General features: G+C 41.6%; 1 protein-coding gene across 3 annotated transcripts; it reads right to left on the bottom strand.

The window, feature by feature from the left end:
* Positions 1 to 11,375: 11,375 nt before the first annotated feature.
* Positions 11,376 to 19,116, bottom strand: znf131 (zinc finger protein 131). Of its 3 annotated transcripts, none has more exons than XM_084054862.1 (9): positions 19,010 to 19,116; positions 17,139 to 17,286; positions 16,927 to 17,028; positions 15,711 to 15,855; positions 15,392 to 15,500; positions 15,026 to 15,220; positions 13,291 to 13,678; positions 13,051 to 13,181; positions 11,376 to 12,680 (listed from the first exon to the last, which is right to left on the bottom strand). In XM_084054862.1, exons 2-9 carry the CDS (start codon positions 17,266 to 17,268, stop codon positions 12,162 to 12,164), a joined length of 1,719 nt encoding a protein of 572 aa, XP_083910988.1. In that variant the 5' UTR covers positions 17,269 to 17,286; positions 19,010 to 19,116; the 3' UTR covers positions 11,376 to 12,161. The 3 variants fall into 3 exon arrangements, with proteins under 3 accessions (XP_083910988.1, XP_083910989.1, XP_083910987.1); XM_084054863.1 differs by having other exon boundaries at positions 15,029 to 15,220; positions 17,139 to 17,289; positions 19,010 to 19,113; XM_084054861.1 differs by having other exon boundaries at positions 17,139 to 17,289; positions 19,010 to 19,113.
* Between the last annotated feature and the right edge of the window lie 820 nt (positions 19,117 to 19,936).

Raw genomic sequence — 19,936 nt, forward strand, 5'->3', positions numbered from 1 at the left:
AAACGCTCTCAATGGGTCTCATTTATGAATGTCTTTGTAAAACTGTGTGTAAATGTATGCATCAATGGATACGAACTAACGAATTCCACCAGATTGATCAGACGCGGTATCAGACAAAGTATTTGTTCGTATCCCTGTGCGTATGGAGATAAATACTAATAAATCATAAATGAAAAGCATGTACAAATAATTTCAGATCAGCATAAGTTGATGTCCCTGAAATACCATATAAGGACCTTGGAATTCCTTTGTTGTTAATGTAATGAGATGGCAAAAAAATATAAAATAAGTCTGAAGCGGTGATTGAAGTTTTGTTAATGAAAGTACAACCCCCAAAATATATTTTGTTCAGAAGTGTAAGTGTGTAGTGGAGTGTCGGGGCTGAGGAAGATCAAAGCCTGGCAAGAAATAACTGCATTAAATACCGCAGTGAAGTTAGCTTATTACTAATCGTTCGATATTCAAACATGCTCTTGTCTCTTAAACATCTGCACATGCATGTGGAAAAAAAACGCTTTGTAAAGTTGTGAAACCATTCATTCATTCATTTGTGAAAATGCAGCAAAGCAAACACTCTGGAGAGGAAGCTGCTGATGGCTGGGCATGCCACGCAGCCTATGCAGTGCAGCACGATATGTGAAGACCAACAGACTCCAGCTCTCTTTCAGCATGCTCGGCTGAGACAGAGGGCTTTGGTGCAGGGTAGGGAACCTTTCCTCAACATTGCAGGCACATGGTGAGGACAAAAATCAGCTAGTCATGAAGGAGGTGCGGGCAGGTGTTGATGAGTAACAGAGCAGCAGGATTGTGCGCATGCAGCAGCATGGAGCATGGACAAGGTGGGAGGGTGCGCTGAACAGGAAGATGTCCTGGTCTGAGATGTGAATGGCAGAACACCAGCATATCAAGGTCCTATAGACCAATATATCTCCATGTCTGGGGCAAGAGTGACTCTCAAGCATGTTCTCTGTGCCCCAGGAAAGGTTCATGCTAACATATCCCTGGTAGCCCTGGGGGAGGGCGCAGGTGCTACTCATTGAACTGACAGTTCCCTGGGAGGATCATATGGAGGAGGGAAGCCCGTTGAAGTGGGGTGTAGAGGCTTTGCTGGCAGCGCACTGTGTAAGGTCTACACGCCTCAAAAAGGAAAACCATCAAGTCGCCACGGAGGCTGCAGAAAGAGAGCCTCCAGATGGCTTTGGATCAGGAGGAACGACCAGTGGGCCGATGCTACTGGGACAAAAGCCAGGGCCTGATCAATCCTGGCTGGGTCACATGAGAGAGGGTGTATGAAGACCAGAAACACCCGATGATCTCAGGATCATCACTGATGTGTCCCAGAGCATCCTCGGATGTATCTTTCATTCATTAATTTTATGTCTTTGCCAGTAGAATTGGGTTCCTACGGTTCACCAGAGTACATTCACTCAAACTTGATGTGAGCCATTTCTAATCGTATCATTCTAAACTTTACACAGACTGCACAATATATTACAAACATATATATATAAAAACACATTTTGAGTATAATGCATAAGGTGCTTATTTTATGTTTTACCATTTTATTATGAGCTACACTTCTTATAACACACACACACAAACACAAACTAGGCAACATACTGTATATAAATTAATTTGAAAGCAATTAGTAACAGAATTCTCTTGACTCAGATTTTTCTTATTCTGGAAATGTCAGGAGTGAGTGATTCCATGACTCAAAAGCATATGCACCCACATTAATGTTGAAATCCCTCTAACTTGCATTAACATAGGAATACACAATTCCAAAACCTTGCTTACAAAGGCAACGTGCATTAGTAAGCAAGCATTTTATCATCAATACATCAGTACAAAGCCATACTATCTGTTTTACATCTACAAACAAACAAGTTTGTCTAACAGGGTCTTTAAGCCTGATTTATATTCTGTCGTGCGATGGTGTCACATGCCAAAAATAGCTGATCTACAAGCTCACAAACGTAGGACGGAGTATAAATGACGCCTTACTTACCAGCCGCCGAGGCTGAAGGCAGACAGACAGGTAGACGGACAGACAGTCATGGTCACCAGAGGACCGTTTCCAGGCAGGAGGAAGGAGGGTTTGCCTGGTGCAGCCTGTGCCATGGATCACACTGCTGGCGTCAGCAACTTCTCCACTCGCTGCAAAGACAGCAAACACATGAGAGCTTATCCATAGCTACGGTCAACAATTCCTCCCACTGTCCACGTCTTTACAAGTCCCTCCGGATAATGGCTGTCCGTGTGCCTGAAGTTGGACAGGGGAGGAGGACATGGAAGCTTCGCACATCACCAGCTGCAGACAGACATCCAGTCTGTCTGTAAAATGTTTATGTGTCTGTAGTCACTCCTCCTCTTTCTGTCTTTTTCTCTTTTTTTTTTACCGGAACCCCAATCCGAAAACATTCTCTCCTGTTCCCCTTCTCGCTATACTGCCATTCTCTCTTTCTGCCTGTGCTTGTCTTGTTCTCCCATTCTCTTTCTCTCACACTGTTGTGTTCAGTCATGTATGCACACAGACATAAGCCCACGCACGCACGCACGCACGCACGCACGCACGCACGCACACACACACACACACACACACACACACACACACACGCACGCACGCACACACACACGGCTCTGCCCACACAAAGCCTCCCAGGGTGTTAATTGAGACACAGGGTTGAGTGGCCTAAAGAGCGGAGCAGTGAAAGGGCTGCAGGACAATGGAGGATGTAGACCATAGGAACAGAGGGACAGAATCCTCTGGAATCTATGGAGCAAATATTTTACATTTCTGCATAAAATGACTGCCCCCCCGAACCCTTTGCTACCATCACCAATTGCAAGTATGTGTGTGTGTACACGCACACGCACGGCACGCATGGCACGCACGGCACACACGACACACGCGCACGCACGCACAGACACACACACACACACACACACACACACACACACACACACACACACACACACACACACACACACACACACACACACACACACACACACACACACACACACACACACATTGTAAGTTGTTACAATACATTTGTATTGTACAATGTTTACTTTGCCTGTTGTACAAGGTGCTACCATGGAGTTAGTAGCCTTTTGGATTTAGGTAAGAAACAGGAAAAGCTACAGTATTCATAATATAACTGATATTCTGATATATTACATGCAAATGTTTTAAGACAATAACTACTTTGACTCTAGTTAAAAACACTCTCCAGAATGATCTTCCCATTAGCTTCTGAAATAATGGACAAGAACATCGGCTATTTTCAGTGAAGAGATTTGGTGTAGACGAGAAAAAGGATGGGGACCATGTATAGAACCCTGCAGGACCTTGGTCAGCAAAGTAAGGGATTAAATGGTAAAGTGTCAGAGACATTGCCCCTGTACCCAAAGGGGAGAGAGAGAGAGAGAGAGAGAGAGAGAGAAAGAGAGAGACTGACTGCTTGAGATGTCTCTGAGGCCTCAACAAAGTTACCATGACACTGCTTGTAGGGAGTGGAGAGCGAGAGGTGTGTTTACAATGCTGTTTGCAAGCGCACAAACATGCACACGCACACGCACATGCACACGCACACACACACACACACACACACACACACACACACACACACACACACACACACACACACACACACACAAAAGAACACCCGAGTATATACCATGATGTCTCACTGTATAACACATCGTTTCCTCATTTCCTCATTTCCTGCCCTGACTGTTCTATCCTACGTTGTTGAAGAGAATGAGAAAAACAGCAAAACTAAACAACATACAGAGACAAATTAACACATTTTTCCCAAGGAAGTACAGTAAGGAAGGCAGTAATTTAAATGGTTATTATTCAGATTCAAGCACACCTTGGCTCTATTTCGGGACAAAAACAGCAAAATGCAGGAAAATGTTCATATCACATCTATATTTGACTTTTTACTAAATACTTTGGGTGGATTTGTTTTGCTATTCTTAATCCTTTAAGTGTGTGTATTAAGATTCTGCCAGGTAACAGAATGGAAAAAATATCTGGTGTCTTCCAAATTTTTCTATTTGGGTCCTAAAAAAACAGGTTACAAAAAACATTTGCTCGGGTGCATGGTCACCTATCTCCCCTACTAGGCTATGATGACTAATATAATTACTGTAAATGGACAGTCACAGGAATTTTATTTGATAAGGACTCAACTGAATTAGGCAAACAAGAGTTTCACATTTGCTGTGGCTAAATGTGACTAATTTCATTATGATTTAAACCCATGTCTAAATCTATTGGGTCATGCTATGGAGTTCATAGACCATTGCCTTTTGAGCATTAGTATCTGCTTTGCATTAGGGGTGCAACTATCAATTATTTTAATAGCGCTTATTCTATCGATAACTTCTTTGATTAATCTTGAAGCTTGTTTTATCATCATGAATCGACATGAAAAAAATCTAACACGTCTCATTGCAATGCATTCTGACCTTGTAGATTTTTTTTAATAAGTGAAAAAAAGAAATGTATTTTTTTCTCCAAAGAATGTTTCGTTTAGTTTTTAATAATCGATTATATCAATAAGTGCAGTTACCTGTTGCATCCCTACTTTGCACCTAGAATGTGCATGAATTACAAAACTACCTTTTTGTGTCTGATTTACCTTTGCTATCTGCTCCGTACATCATTGGTCTTTGTTATTTTGCACCCTATGATACATCTTCAACCACATGCACAAACATGGCAGTGCAACGCTGGGGATCATTCTGCATAGCTAAAAACGTGATATCTAAATTTTTTGTCCCAGCGACACTCTGCAAGTTTAGACCCATTTCTGTTTTCCTCGTAATCAGTTTCAGCATTTCAAACAGGCTTTCATCAAAGAAGGATGAAGTGAAAGAAAATGTTTCATGTGCACCGGCTGAATGAGCATCAAAGGACTACAAAACAGTCTATTGTCTTCAAATTCTGAGAAATAGATTAGTCACTAGTGATTAAAATGTTGCATAAATATGTAATCCCTCTAGGGCACGGATGGCAAAATCAAATATCACAATATTCTTTACCAAATACCTCAATATACGATATTGTGGGGATGATTTTTTGTAACAGAACAAAAATATTTTAGTTTTTTGGTATTTTGGTTAGATAATCATCAGTAATACCTATATAATAATATGTAAGTGGGTAAAAGCAAATAATAAAACAGCTGGTAAGTTCGGAAAACTACATCACTCAACGTAATATCTAGTATTGTACTGTATCACATTACAATTGTCATTTTTGTTCCCTATGTTCATTCTGTTTCTGTTGCAGGAGAACATTCTCAATTCTCAATTTATTAACTTCAATATAGGCTAGTTTTTTTTTGTAATATTGGTTTTGTAGCCTCTATTTAGAAATGTCTGCATTTCTTTTGACTTCAAAATATGGCTCTTGATCACAGATCTTAAGATATTTAGGCTAAATTGTCTGTACGGACGTCATTTTTTAATGTTGGATGATGAAGCTTTTCAGTCAGGATTCAGAGCACACCATAGCACTGAGACGGCATTGGTGAAGGTCACAAATGACCTCCTGATTGCATCCGATAATAACCTTCTCTCTGTACTGGTTCTGTTGGACCTCAGTGCTGCATTTGATACTATTGATCACCATATTTTGTTGCAGAGACTTGAGCATCTGGTTGGCATTGAGGGTGCTGCATTGAACTGGTTTGAGTCCTATCTGTCTGACAGATTTCAATTTGTAAACGTTAACGATACACCTTCACTACGCGAAAAGGTTAAATACGGAGTCCCACAAGGCTCTGTACTTGGACCAATACTATTCACTCTATATATGCTTCCCTTAGGTGAGATAATTAGGAAACACTCTATAAATTTCCATTGCTATGCAGATGATACACAATTATATCTATCAATGAAGCCAGATGAAACAGATCAACTGGCTAAACTTCAAGCATGTCTTATAGACATCAAGAGTTGGATGACCCGTAATTACCTACTCCTCAACTCGGACAAAACTGAAGTTATTGTACTCGGCCCTAAGCACCTCAGAGATAAATTAATCGATGAGAATTTTACCCTAGATGGTATTACCTTGACCTCCAGGGCCACTGTAAAGAATCTGGGAGTCACGTTTGACCAAGACATGTCCTTTCAGTCCCACATAAAACAAATTTCAAGAAATGCCTTTTTTCACCTGCGTAATATTGCAAAAGTTAGGCACATTCTGTCCCAAAATGATGCAGAAAAACTTGTCCACGCATTTGTTACTTCTAGGCTGGACTATTGCAACGCCTTACTATCAGGCTGCCCAAGTAAGTCCCTAAATAGCCTGCAGCTTGTCCAGAATGCCGCTGCGCGCATACTGACAGGAACCAGAAGAAGAGATCATATCACTCCTTCATTGGCCTCTTTGCACTGGCTCCCGGTTAAATACAGAATAGAGTTTAAAGTTCTCCTCCTCACATACAAGGCTCTCAATGGACAGGCACCAGTATATCTCAAAGAACTCATCGAGCCCCGTAAACCAGCCAGAACACCACTGCGTCCACAGTATGAAAAAATGCTTACGGTTCCAGTAAACCCCCAAAAAACTAGAACAGGAGGTAGAGCATTTAAGTTTCAAGCACCTCAGCTGTGGAACCTTCTCCCAGTCTCAGTCCGTAAAGCAGACACACTCTGTATATTTAAAACTAGACTAAAAACCTTTCTCTATGATAAAGCCTATAGCCGAAGTGTATAGACTCAGTCCCCCTATAGTCATCCTCTCTCCCCCACCTTCCCCTTTCTCCTCTCTACCCTCGTCCTCTCTCTTCCCGTCCTCCCTTTGGTTGTGTGGGTTTGTGTCCCATTGGTACAATCGTAATTAACCCTGTACGGATTCACGCTCTAGTAAGGCCTGCCACTAATTCTACAACCGGGGACTCGGGTTCCCCGGAGTTTCTTCTACCACCCACGTCGCAGGTCCATGGACTATTACTATGGACCCCCAGCTGCGGCTCAAGACTGTGACTGCGGACCGGGCCTGGGCCTCTCCACGGAGTCTATGGACTGTTACTACGGACCCCCAGCTGCGGCTCAAGACTGTGACTGCGGACCGGACCGGGCCTCTCTCCATGGAGCACGACCTGGACACGACCGTGGACTTCTACTACACTACCGCATATTATATTATCTTAAACATTTTTATATTATTCCATTATATACTGCATACACACTATTGCTGTACTATATTATACTATCATATGCTAGTATCTTACACTATTATATTTGCTATTATTGTTATTGTTACTGCTTGCACTGTATCTCTTTCTGTCTCTCCTCTGTCTCTCCCTTTCTCTCTCTCTTCTTTCCCCCAACACGGTCGAGGCAGAAGGCCCCCGCCCTAGAGCCTAGGGTCTGCCTGACGTTTCTTCCTGTTGAATTAAGAGGGAGTTTTTCGTTGCCACTGTCGCAAAATTGCTTGCTCAGGGTGGGATGTTGGGTCTCTTCTCTACATGTAAAGTGTCTTGAGACAACTTGTTGTGATTTGACACTTTAATAAAATTGAATTGAATTGAATTGAATGAAGCAACGTGTGTTTCTGTCAGTTTGCTTACAAAAACAGAAGTAGTATAGGGGTGTCCATCATTGTGCTTCATTATGGCAAGGTCCAAAAATACATCTGTTTAATGTGATGCTGTTCTTAATCTTAACCATTGACCGACCCATGAATAAATTGGCAAGTCTCTGTGAATCTCTGTGCCTTTCCATTGGTGTATAGATTGTCTTGAAAAACGAAAACTTTATTTTTAAGGGTCTATCCATTCATTACATTTTAGGCTCTCCCACTGCCTATGCTGCAATTCAATTTGTTTTGTTTTTGCCCGCCAATTTACTGGCATAACAGTGGAAACATGAATGACACATACTAAGAGGTCCGCCTGCTGTCTTTACATTCCCAGGCTTTTGTTTCCATTGTGCATGTTGTCTGGACTCTGAATTGAACTGTAGGCTATAGGCCTACTGTGCCATTGTGACATCATGTTTGTCCTAGTGATGATGACAACATGCCACACTGTTTGTCTTCACTGTTCAAAGATTTGTCTCCATACAACATCACAACACTGAACTCACCTTTCTAGTTTTGGATTAGCTAGCAAATCGCAGGACATTGATGCCTTGCTAGAATCTACTTGACCACTTGAACCCCAACACCCACTATTCTGGGGAAAACATATGCCAGAAATAGACGATCTATAAGCTCACAACATCTGCTATTTCTGTGGAAGAGGTGTAGAAGGAAACAAAAGCAGTACAGTTGCAACTCAGGTCCATTTCACTAAGAATAGAGGGTTTAAGACAATGGTTAATTATAGCCTACCCACTTTCTTAACTGCACTTTTGTCAATTATCTATAGTGCGAACTCTGATTGCCTGGATGAGAATTTGTATTAATGAACAGCTCTGCCTTGGTTCTAATGGTGGAAATAGCTTGAGATGGCAGCTAAATAGCCCACAACAACATATTATTAATGACACAAGAGTCCATCCCTGGACCACAAGTGTAAACTAAAGTAGAGAAATGCAGGTGCCACAGGTGCCATCACGCAGGCTAGCTATCATTTACCATGTCTATACAAAATAGGCAAAACTATGTATTTACTGAAACAAAAGTTTCACTACTACTAATGGCCAGACCGCACCAATGCAACTAGTCGCATCTCCTTGCAACAAAACAGTTTTAAGGCCAGTCCATACAATGCAACTCCTTGCAATGCCATTGGGGATAATGGTTGCAAGTAGCTGCACGTTGCAAGGAGCTGCATTGGTGTGGAATGGCCTTTAAAGGCCTTAAAACGGGTTTGTTGCAAGGAGTTGCGACTAGTTGCATTGGTGCAGTCTGGCCTTTAGATTCCAATGTTTTAACAGTTATCTACCTATATAGATGAATGACAGCCCTCCAGATATTATAATAAGCCTTGCTCTTCTCTTAACATCCCTCCCCCCTCTGTGCCCAGACTGCCAGGTGATGGCTTTCTAATCCCAAGTGATGCATTGCAGTTCGTGTGTGTGTTAGCCATCACGATCACTGAGTAAGTACTTTAATATGGCTCGACAGAAAATAGATATGCTACTAGACTGGAGTACTACATACAGTCTGGATCCTATAGCAGGTAAATGTTTCATCTGCAGAACTGAATTCACAAGTGGTGGAAAAAGTAATCAATTGTTTTACTTAGTAAAAGTATCAATTCTGCTATGTAGAAATACTCTGTTACAAGCAGAAGTCCTGTATTCAAAATGTACTTGAGTAAAGGTACAAAGGTAGTTGTATCAAAATGTACTTAAAGTACAAAAGTAAAAGTACTCATTATGCAGAATGTCATTTTACAAGTTTTCAAACGTATAACTTGTATCAAAATATTTTTGAAAATAGCAGATCTACAAGCTCACAATGCCAGGCATTATGAGCTTGTAGATCTTCTATTTTCAAATTGCCGAAATGTGTATAGCATAATATAGGGCTGAAGTGGGTTAGTAATATGTTTTGTAATAATAATCCAAATCAACAAAGTAACTAGTAAATAAAGTTTTCAAATAATCGAAGTGGAGCAAAAGTATAATATTTGCCTCTGAGATGTATAGTGGAGTAGAAGTAAAAGTACTGAAAATTGGAAATTTTCCAGTAAAATAAAAAATACCTCAAAATTGTACTTAAGTACAGTACTTGAGTAAATGTACTTAGTTACTCCACTGGCCATTACCAATTGTCAATTGCCTACATGTTGTGGACATCTAGGCAACAGGACAGGACAGTTAACCTAAAATACCTTAATGTAGCTTCATGTTGATTAACATGTTGAGGGATGAAATAATCCATTGACAGTGATCAGTTCAGATCTCAGTAGCAGCCAAGCCATTTCTTTTTTAAGGCAGCATTTATTTCTAAATGAATGAATTAGCTCCCAATAAGTCACTTCCACTGACTACAGAACAAAGTCTAAACAAATGGATGAATCTTACCTTAGTAACTGCGTTAGTGTGTCGCTGCCTCGCTGTTGCACACGGTGACATTGAACCATAGAGTTGCAATGAACACAGTGTTGCTGCCGTGATCAGCATTGCCAGATTTTGCGAGAGAAATAAGCAACCAGGTCTATGCAAACGAGCCTAAAAGAATGCGACGAACACACGAGAAGCCTATTATACATCGGCTATTTGAAAATAGCCGATTTAGATCTGCTATTTTCAAAAAACTCTTGGGGAAAAGAGTGTACATTTTGCAATATTGTCCCACTCCCTGGCACAAAATGTCTTCAGATGGGGATACATGGACAAATACATATTTGGGGGTCCTTGCTTGACAAGAAAATGTTTGAGAACCACTGGTTTGAACAACATTAGGAAACAAGCCCAAATAATCGACTACACTAATAAACGAGCCCAAAAAACGCAACCCGCAAATAGGCTACTAATATTTACATGCGACTTTGCAGAAGAACAAGCCAAAAGTCGCTTATAATAGGCGGACATGGCAACGCTGGCAGTGACCAAGTCGGTGAAAGGAAATCTCTTGACTAACAGACGCAGCGACCAATAGGTATCGACCTGGTGGTGTGAACCGTGCTTTATTATCCAATGAGAGGGAGGAATTAAAGATCGAAGGGTGAGGTCTTATGAGATCACTCATTTTCAGCACCACGGGAGCTGTCCAGGTTGCTAGGCGGTGATCTCCTCACTCCCCAGGTCGAAGCAGTGGTGAAAAAGGTACTCACATGTTTTACTAAAGTAAAAGTATCAATACACTGCAATGTAGAAATACTGTTACAAGTATAAGTCCGTATTGGTATCAAATTGTACTTAAAGTACCAAAGTACTCATTATGCAGAATGTCTCATTACAAGATTTTTGGAATAAAAAAAAATCTTTTAAAAATAGCAGTTCACAATGCCTTGCATTGTGAGCCTGTAGATCGGCTATTTTCAAATGGCCGAAATGTATATAGGGCTGAAGTGGAGTATGTTTTGTAATAATAATCGAAATCTACAAAGTAACTAGTAACTAAAGTTTTCAAATAATTGTTGTGGAGTAAAAAGTCCACCACTGCCTAGAAGTAAATGTCCACGTTAAGCGCACATTAAACAGTCAATGTTGGCCTATGTTCAGTTAATTCATGTAAAGTATTATAGTTATATACCAAGATGGAAAAAGTTGACCTGTAATATCAGAGAAATATGCAATAGATGTGATAGTACTGTTAATAAAAAGCTCCACAAGATAATTGGACAGACATAACTAGCAGTTGCATAAATGGAAATAAAAAGAGAATGGAGACATTCGGTCAAAGCTAGTATGTGTTAATGCAGACACAATGAACACAATTATTATAATAGTATTTTATTTATTGTTCTGTACAAATACAAGATCAGCATCTTGAACAACGTTAGATAAACCTATAAAAACAAAACAGAGTCCAGTTCTTCCAAAGTCTATTTAGTGAAAACAAACATTATATTATACATCATAATTCAGTAATTATAATAATTAACACAGGAAGACATTTGTTTCAGGGGGGGGATATTCTTGTAGAATAAACTCAACAGCATCTCTTTCACAGATAGATGAAGCCAAATCTAATCTAAACTGAACCATGTAAAGAACCATGTAAGGAAGTAAAGCTAAAAAATGGCAGAAATACATCTAAAACAAAAGAAAAAGGAAATCATCTTGTGCAAAAAAATATAATTTGTCTCCTTCCATAACCCAGACTCCTTAGTGGGAGATGGGTTGCGTACTATAGCCTCACTTGTAAATGATCGTATGAATAACAGATTTTCAAATAATCTGCATTGAAAATCTATTATTTACAGGAAGTGACAACGTCGCATGACAAAGCACAAACTGGGCTTAAGCCTTTCAGTGTGATGGTCGACAGCAAGACATTCTGGAGTGGAATAATGTATTCCACATCATGCAGTGTTCTGAGAGTAGAATAAAACATTAGCATCACCGCAGCCACTTAGGACAGAGTTTGGACAATTGCACTGTAGTATCTTTTTATACGTGTGTCATACTTAACATTGCCCAGTTGTTGAAATGCTTCACTATGTGCGAGCTGCAATCCCTGGCTGGCTGGCTGAGTACGACAAGTCTTTTTTTAAAGCCAATTGGTTGTCTCATACTTCCACGGCTTGCTCCGCTTCCTCGATTCTCACCACCTCCCCCTCATCTATTTCCACCTCCACCTGCTGGCCCTCCACTGCCTCCGCAGTGGTCACGTGCACCACCTGGATCTCCACGCCAGCCTGCTTCAGTCTCTCCATGTCCTCCTCGCACATCTCCGCCATGCTGCCGTCATCCACCACCACTGTCGTCGTCGTCGTCTCGTCCATCTCCATCACGTCCACGTGCTCCACCTGGATGCCGTCGTCCAGCAGCACCGTCTCCTCGCCCTCCAGGGACTGTGTCGCCGCGGCGAGGTCGTCGGCCGCCGAGTCGGAGGCGCCCGCCGCCATCTCCTCGGCGGCCAGTAGCTTGGCGTCCTCTATGCCGTGGACGTCTCTGAGGTGCGTCTGCAGGTCCTTGGGGTGCGTGAACCACAGGTCGCACATGGTGCAGTGGTTGGGCTTCACCCCCGTGTGGCTCACCAGGTGGTTCTTGAACTGCTCCCAGCTGTTGAAAATGCTGCTGCATACCTGAGGGCAGTCGAGAGGGGTAACATGGTGTTTTTTTAACAAATCCTTTTGTGCCCAGGAGGATTGAAGTGGGGATGTGTTTACGAAAGATAGACATGACATGACATGTACTTGATATTAGAACTGATGAAAGATGCTCCCGGAATCATAAGTGAGGTAGAACTTAACACATTTACTACAATGTTTAAATTACTGTTGAGTGTGGTTTAATAACTTCAGCTTGATTGATTTGTGAAAAAGAAAATCCCATTTGTTGCTGAGATCAAAAAATAATTCATGAGGCATAGTATCAGTATTTACCACATAATAGTGTGATGATATAACACTATCCATCCAATACTGGGACATCTGTTCTCTTGAGAAACCTCACCTGGCATTCGTAGAGTTTCTTTCGTCCTTTCTTGGCACCTGCACCATTTTGACATGCCGCCATATGGCATTTAAGTGTGCTGTTCCGTGCAAACCGCTCACGACAGTCTGGACATGCATATGGCTTCTCACCTGAAAACAGAAATAGTAATAGTAGTTAGTTAGAAATAGATGAACCTCACTGTACCTCACAGATTCAGGTGACCAGTTTGCTTTTACTTCATAGTTGTGGGGGGCTCACCAGTGTGCTTTCTTAAGTGCTCTTTGAAGTGGCCAAAGTGGTCAAACTGCTTGTCACAGTATTCACACACGTGTACTCTCTTCTGCTGGGGTCTTTGGTTCCGGGACAGCTCCTCGGCTTCGTAATGCAATGTGTTGATGTGTTGTTTCAGGGCGCCCTCTCGTGTGTACGCTTTACCACAGTGATTACACACATAGGGCTTTCCACTGCTAAGCCCGAGGCCGCTGTGGGTCTTCAAGTGCTGCTTGAGATGATAGTAGAGCTTGAAGCTGCGGTCACACTGGTTGCAGCGGAACATGTTATCTACTTGGGAGATCTGGACCTCTACGACCTCAACGTTCTCCAGGACCTTGGAGGCAGCCACCGTCTCCTCCTGATATACAACCTCCTGGTGAGGAAAGAAACGACAAAAGACATTTAGTCAAATGTCATATATATTTATATGACAATATTTATATCACTATTTAGATTTACAACAATAGACAATGACTCAAAAGAAGACAACTTGTCACAAAACAATTCCTTCTCTACGCCAGGCCTTAACCTTTGCCATAAACAAGGAACAAAATGAACACCCGCCAGGCCGCCAAGCACCAATGGTATGTAGATTTCGTCTTTGGCCTGTACAGTACATAGCCTTCGGCTACTCAGCTACTCTGGCGTGTAATTAAATTAGGAGCCAACTTCCTGAATTGGCTGAAATGGCTACAGAGATACTTTTTTGAGCAGTGCAGCCACTGCTATGCGTGAAATGTGCGTCTGTGTGTCTGTCTGTTTGTAACATGAGATCTGTGCACCACTTACTTCACTGCCAAGACCAATCAACAGGTAAACTCTAAGGGATCACAATGGTATCGGGTGTCTTTATCAGACAGTAGGTGTCTTTATACAAGTATGTCCAAAGACAGTCGGCACGGAAAGTGAGCAAAATCATGTCAAAGAAGAAGCGTTGTCAGTGGAAATAAATGGAGAGTTCTTGTATCGTCACACACAGTACCTACATTTATTAACACGACATCGTACAATCTGGCCAAGTTGATCTTATGATTTTAACTTGGTCATGTCGCAGAGTGACGTGTAATAAAAGTAAAAGACAGAATCTGTCTACAGTGTGACCAAGGCTTTTAAGTCATATTACAAATAACTACGCATAAAGCATGGCTGGTGTTTTGATGTACTGAAAACAAGAGAATCCGTAAACCGTCTTCAAAGTTCCCTAAATAACTTGATTAGGCGGAGTGCAACCTTTTGACCTGTTCAAGGTCTTCGTCAGGTAGAAATGTTCAGTATATTCTGTATATTTGTATATTTTTGTTATCCAGCACCAGTCAAAATTGGTTGTGGATGCACGTGTACCTCCTGGACTGCATTTGTGTTGTGGTTTAACGTGGGGTGAAATCAGTAAATAACACCAAAAGTTGTGAATATCATTGTCAAAAAGGTATGAATAATTGTGTGTCGCTATGAGCATTTGCATGTTGCAAGAAAGAGAGTGAGAAGACCACATAAGGGAGAGCACTCTAAAAACACTGTTTACTCTCTCTCAAAGAGAACCTGAGCAGGTAGCCTGGAGCCTGGTTATTGTCAATCTTGTGGACAATTCTTAATTGGAGTTGAATAGCTCAAGCCTTGACAGGCATGCCAGGAATCAGACATTCAAAAAAACAAGTTATTACATGATAGCTTGTGCATAAAAAGTAGTAAAATAAAGCAATACATTGATCAATGGCACAACTACCTCCTCTATTCCTTCTCTCTTGATCACATGCAGAGTCTGTGCCCCCTGCTGGTATTTGCTGGTAATGTCAGCTAGCAGAGCCAGTGCAGAATCATCTGATGAAGCCTGGGCATTCCTCGCTGCATCCACCACCTCCTCCAGTCCCGACTCCTCCACCTCGATAGACCCATCCCCTACAACCTCGATCTCCACCTGCAGGGACAAAGAAATCATTCTAGATTAACAATAAAAATGTAAAATACAAAAGTTGCCCCCTTACCCTAAAATGTGTAATTGCCTGGCAAAGAGCTTCATTCATATCAGTGGGATTACTTTACTACTACTTTACTACTGAGATTAGTTATGCTATGAGTCATGTAATACCTGTTCCCCTTCCACTGTGGGCAAAGCCTCTGTGATCACATTCGATGTCTCTGCGATCTTCCTCTTTTTGGTGTTCTTACTCCCCGTCCGAGATGGACTCTCACTCATTCTGCAGATGGAAAGGAGACAGAATACGCTGACCTTTTATTTTTTCTGTCAGTATCTAAATATAGGTCAACAATTTTCACTTGAGTGGTAACGCTTCATATTCTGTGACAGATTTCAACTCCATTACAAACAGCTCTTGGTTGTTAGACCAGTGAATACATAGAATAGTTCAAATATGAAAATTGAGTTAAAATGATGTGAGCTTTCTCACTTGTTTCTGAGGGCCTTGATGGCCTCCTGCATCTGAAGGTATTCTGCTGCCTTCAACACATCGTTGGCCTCCTCTTCCTCACTGACAGCCAGGGTGGCTGTGTATGTGAACTCCACCAAATGGCTGAAGGCTGTGTTGCTTACACCTGGCAGACAGAGAGAACCAGTAAAGCCCGATTCATACTTCATCGCACGATGATGTCGTGCTGAAAATAGCGCTCACAACGCTCAGCTTGTAGGTCTGCTATTTTTGGCATGCTACACCGTCGTGTGATGGAGCATACATTAGGCTTAAGAGGGAATGTGAGGATACCAGCTTGTGAGTATGCTGGACAATGTTGATATAAATGGGAAATAAAACATTTTTCCAACAAAACTAGATTGGGGAAATGATAGAAACACATGAACATAATTGTTGCAAACACGGAAGGAGGCGCCGCGCCTCCGCCCAAGTGGAGCATACTATGGAACTCGGCTCGGCTTGTGTGTCTGTCTGTCTGTGTGCAGTATGTGTGCAGCCGCGCCCCCATGTCACTCACGCTCTCATTGGCTGCCCCCATGTGACTCACGCTCTCATTGCCTGCATGCACTACAGTGTGGCTGAAATTCGCCTGTGCCCCTGGGTGACTAATTACACTCCTCTGAGAAAAATATAGCAGCGACAGTCAAAAATAATACATCTACAAGCATCTACACGAGTTCATCTATTGGAATATCTAAGAATTCCATGTCATTTGGGCATATTTCAGGCCGGATGGCAAGTAATTGCTCATTCCTTTCTATTCTTCTTATTGTTATTTTCGAGCTGCGTTCGCTTCCAGCGTTCGCGCGTCTTACTTGTGTATGTACATTATGATTGACATCTGTCGTAGTCACAACATTACATGCTGACTAATCTAGTATGGTTTGTATTGTAAACATTGAATTGATTAAAAAAAAGTGTCAGAAGAGCAAACTATGAAGTCACCAAAGAACAACTTTTGCAAATGCTTTTGCATTTTGTGCGTATTACATTACACTATATTACTTTGTGATTATGATCATGCTTTCATAATGTCTTACTTGCGAGGATTACAATGCTTTATGACACAAATCTTCAAGGTACTGTATACGTAACCAAAGGTTTTGAATTTAAGTGAGGCTCTAGAAGCATGCAATGTGCACCACAGGGATTTGATTTACATAATGTTCTTTCACAGGCAATCAGTGAAACATACCCTCTATCTCCACCAATGGCTCCTGGGTGAAGTTTTGGAAGAACTTGTGGAAAAACTGACTGCAAGCTGCCAGCACTGCTTTGTGGGCCCTGAACTGGTGCCCTGCACAGTAAGAAAAGAGGTCTAAACATGATTTGGTACAGATAAATACTATATCATCATAATATAATAACATGTCATAAAAATAATTATGAATAATTCTGTTTCCATACCATCCACAATCAGGGTGATATCTGTGAACTGGCCCAGTTGTCGCTGTTCGTTTAGCTTGTCCAGCATTACTTTATAGTGGGCTGGAAACTCACTGCCACAGTCCATCTCTACCTCCATCTCATCCGCCATGATTTACCCCTTCCCTCCCTACTGGAAATAAAAGATGATAAGCAACAAAAGGTTAGTTCGGCACAGGTCAAATGATGTATTATCTCTACAAATTGGAATCGTTCCCTCTTGACCGGGGTCTCCCAGGGTGTACTTGGCCCCTTCCTTTACACTAAATCTCTTGGCTGTATATACAGTATTTAACCATGCATTCCATTATACCCCCATATTCACACATTTCCTGTTGCTGCTATCTTGTTCTCTTTTCTTACTTCATAAAGTAGTGTACTACTTCAAATTCAAAGGGGCTTCATTGGCTTGAGAAAATATACATTTACATTGCCAACGCAAATATGAACCTAACCTAATCAAAAATCTAAACTAAAACATGTGTACAATTAAAAGGGAACAAAGAGATCTGTAATTTTTTCTATTGATTTGCAGTGTTGCAGACCATGTCACACCAACATTTCGCTGCTTGTACCTGTATGACTGAGTGACAAATAAACCCCTCGATTCATGAGTTCTAGTTTATCTGAAGCACTAGTGTTCTCTTTATGTGACTATTTACCCTGTTGTTTATTGACTAGGCCCTAGGGTTCTTGCTGACTCTGATCTCGTACTTTTAAGTCACTAAGACTCTTGCAAATTACAATTTAAGCATTTAGAATTAGCAGATACTCTTAGAGCATCTGCTAAATGCCTAAATTGTAATTTGTTAATAAATACAATAAGCAAAATGTAAAAGAAAGATCCCCATCTCTATAAGGAGTTGTGGGCACAGCAGCAATACATTTTCTACATTCTACTCCTGTTCTACTGGCTGCTGTTGAATGGACTTGGAAACTGAGAAGGTCTGGTAGTGAGGTGGTCCAAGTTTCAAGGAGCAAATGCAAATCAATCATCAATCCTATCTTTAGCAACCTAGAAGACAGCTATCTAACAGTTAGCAAGGATTCAGGAAGGACAGTTAGCCACTCTTGGCTAGGCCTGGGTGAAACATAATGATCATCTATCCTGCCAAAGTGTGTGTGTGTGTGTGTGTGTGTGTGTGTGTGTGTGTGTGTGTGTGTGTGTGTGTGTGTGTGTGTGTGTGTGTGTGAGGTCTGTGATGATCAGCTGAGCCCAACCATGCATAAGACATTAGCGTAAACCTCTTTAAAGCAGAGCTAGGTTTAAAGTAGCCTGGGATCAAGACTATCAAAGATGTATTTTTTTTCTTATCGATTTTGACATTTGCATGTCAAGAAAGACTCGATAAAACAGTCTGGATCAAGACTCTTGATCCAAGGCTAGGTTTAAAGAGTGATTTATACATGGCAAATAACCGATCTCCAAGCTTGAGAGCTTATGGTAGAAGTAGATCAAGCTTATTGTTATATCAAGCCTTTAAGAGGCTCGTTTAGCTGACTTCCTCCCACAAACAGGAAAACAATGTTCCACTGTATATTGTACATCATATAAGTAACTCGTTGTAGTATAAGTGACCGAATTAAACCTATATTTATAAATATTACAACTTACCAGCTTGAAACGAGCACACGGAAACGACACATGTCATTAACATAATAATAATAATAATAACAATAACATCTAAAGCCACTGCAGCTAACGGGCCTCTTTAGCAGGTTCGCCATTTCGAGTTTGAACGAACAACTACGTCATCAAATCGCGCATTAAAATACACCTTTTTCCCACACAGATTTCTCTCCCGTGTTCTCCCAGGGTCAGACTGGGACTCATAAACAGTCCATAAACCTACCTCAAATCCGGCTACGCTGCTTTTGGGAGTTATTTAGTGGTAATATGTGTCTCGACGCATGTAGCCTTGCTCTTCTCTGGTTGCTCCGAAAAGGGCGGTCGTTCAACACTCGGGACTCAGATTCCCAGAAGCCCTTGCGATTTCGAGGGACGCTTTGGCGTTGCTAATAGAGACAGTGATGAGTGATGGCGAGGGGACATTAGGTTATAGAGTTATGTGTATTTAACAAATAATAAGGAATCAAAATACATATATTTGAAAGGGTTTCTGAATCAAGGAACAAGATGCACTTTTTTATTGTGATTGATTTGAGCAAATCTTGTTTTTCTTCCATTTTATTAACATTATACCAATTCTCCCAGTTTACCAATGTTTATCACAGAGATAATTATGTTCATTTTGTATGCATGGAGATTCGGCTTCTTCTTTTTTGCCGATGGGTTCCCAGATTGCACACACACACACACGCACGCACGCACGCACGCGCACACACACACACACACACACACACACACACACACACACACACACACACACACACACACACACACACACACACACACACACACATCCTGACTGGACTATCTGGTGAAAAGAGAAAGCCGTGCAGGAGCTACTCTCCTTTGAAAAGAAGATCAGCTTCTTAGGATGGTGATCAGGTCAAATATCAAATATCTTCAGTTCCTCAGCAATTAGCTGCTCTGGTTGCTCCCAAGGTTCTGAAGATGACTGAAGGGTCTTTGAGAGTGATTCCATGGGCAACAGATCAACGTCAAAACATGTGAGTGCCTGGCCTGCTGCTTTAACAACAGTGCTCAGGTACTGGTTTCAACTGGTAGCCATGCTGCATATCTGTGTTTGTTTACAGAACAGGATGGGGCGGGGGGGGGGGTCTCAGCTTTGTCAGGTCATGATGTAAGACAGGGG

This window comes from Gymnoscopelus microlampas, assembly GCF_963454915.1.
Source record: "Gymnoscopelus microlampas genome assembly, chromosome: 4".
Taxonomy (NCBI): Eukaryota; Metazoa; Chordata; class Actinopteri; order Myctophiformes; family Myctophidae; genus Gymnoscopelus; species Gymnoscopelus microlampas.

What these genes read in the sequence shown, in the direction of transcription:
- znf131 (XM_084054862.1), bottom strand. Translation starts at nt 17,268, where the DNA reads ATGGCGGATGAGATGGAGGTAGAGATGGACTGTGGCAGTGAGTTTCCA. An exon ending in GCACTTAAGAAAGCACACTG is followed by an intron (nt 13,182 to 13,290) that starts GTGAGCCCCCCA and finishes TTCTGTTTTCAG; the next exon opens with GTGAGAAGCCATATGCATGT. An exon ending in AGAAACTCTACGAATGCCAG is followed by an intron (nt 12,681 to 13,050) that starts GTGAGGTTTCTC and finishes GACTGCCCTCAG; the next exon opens with GTATGCAGCAGCATTTTCAA.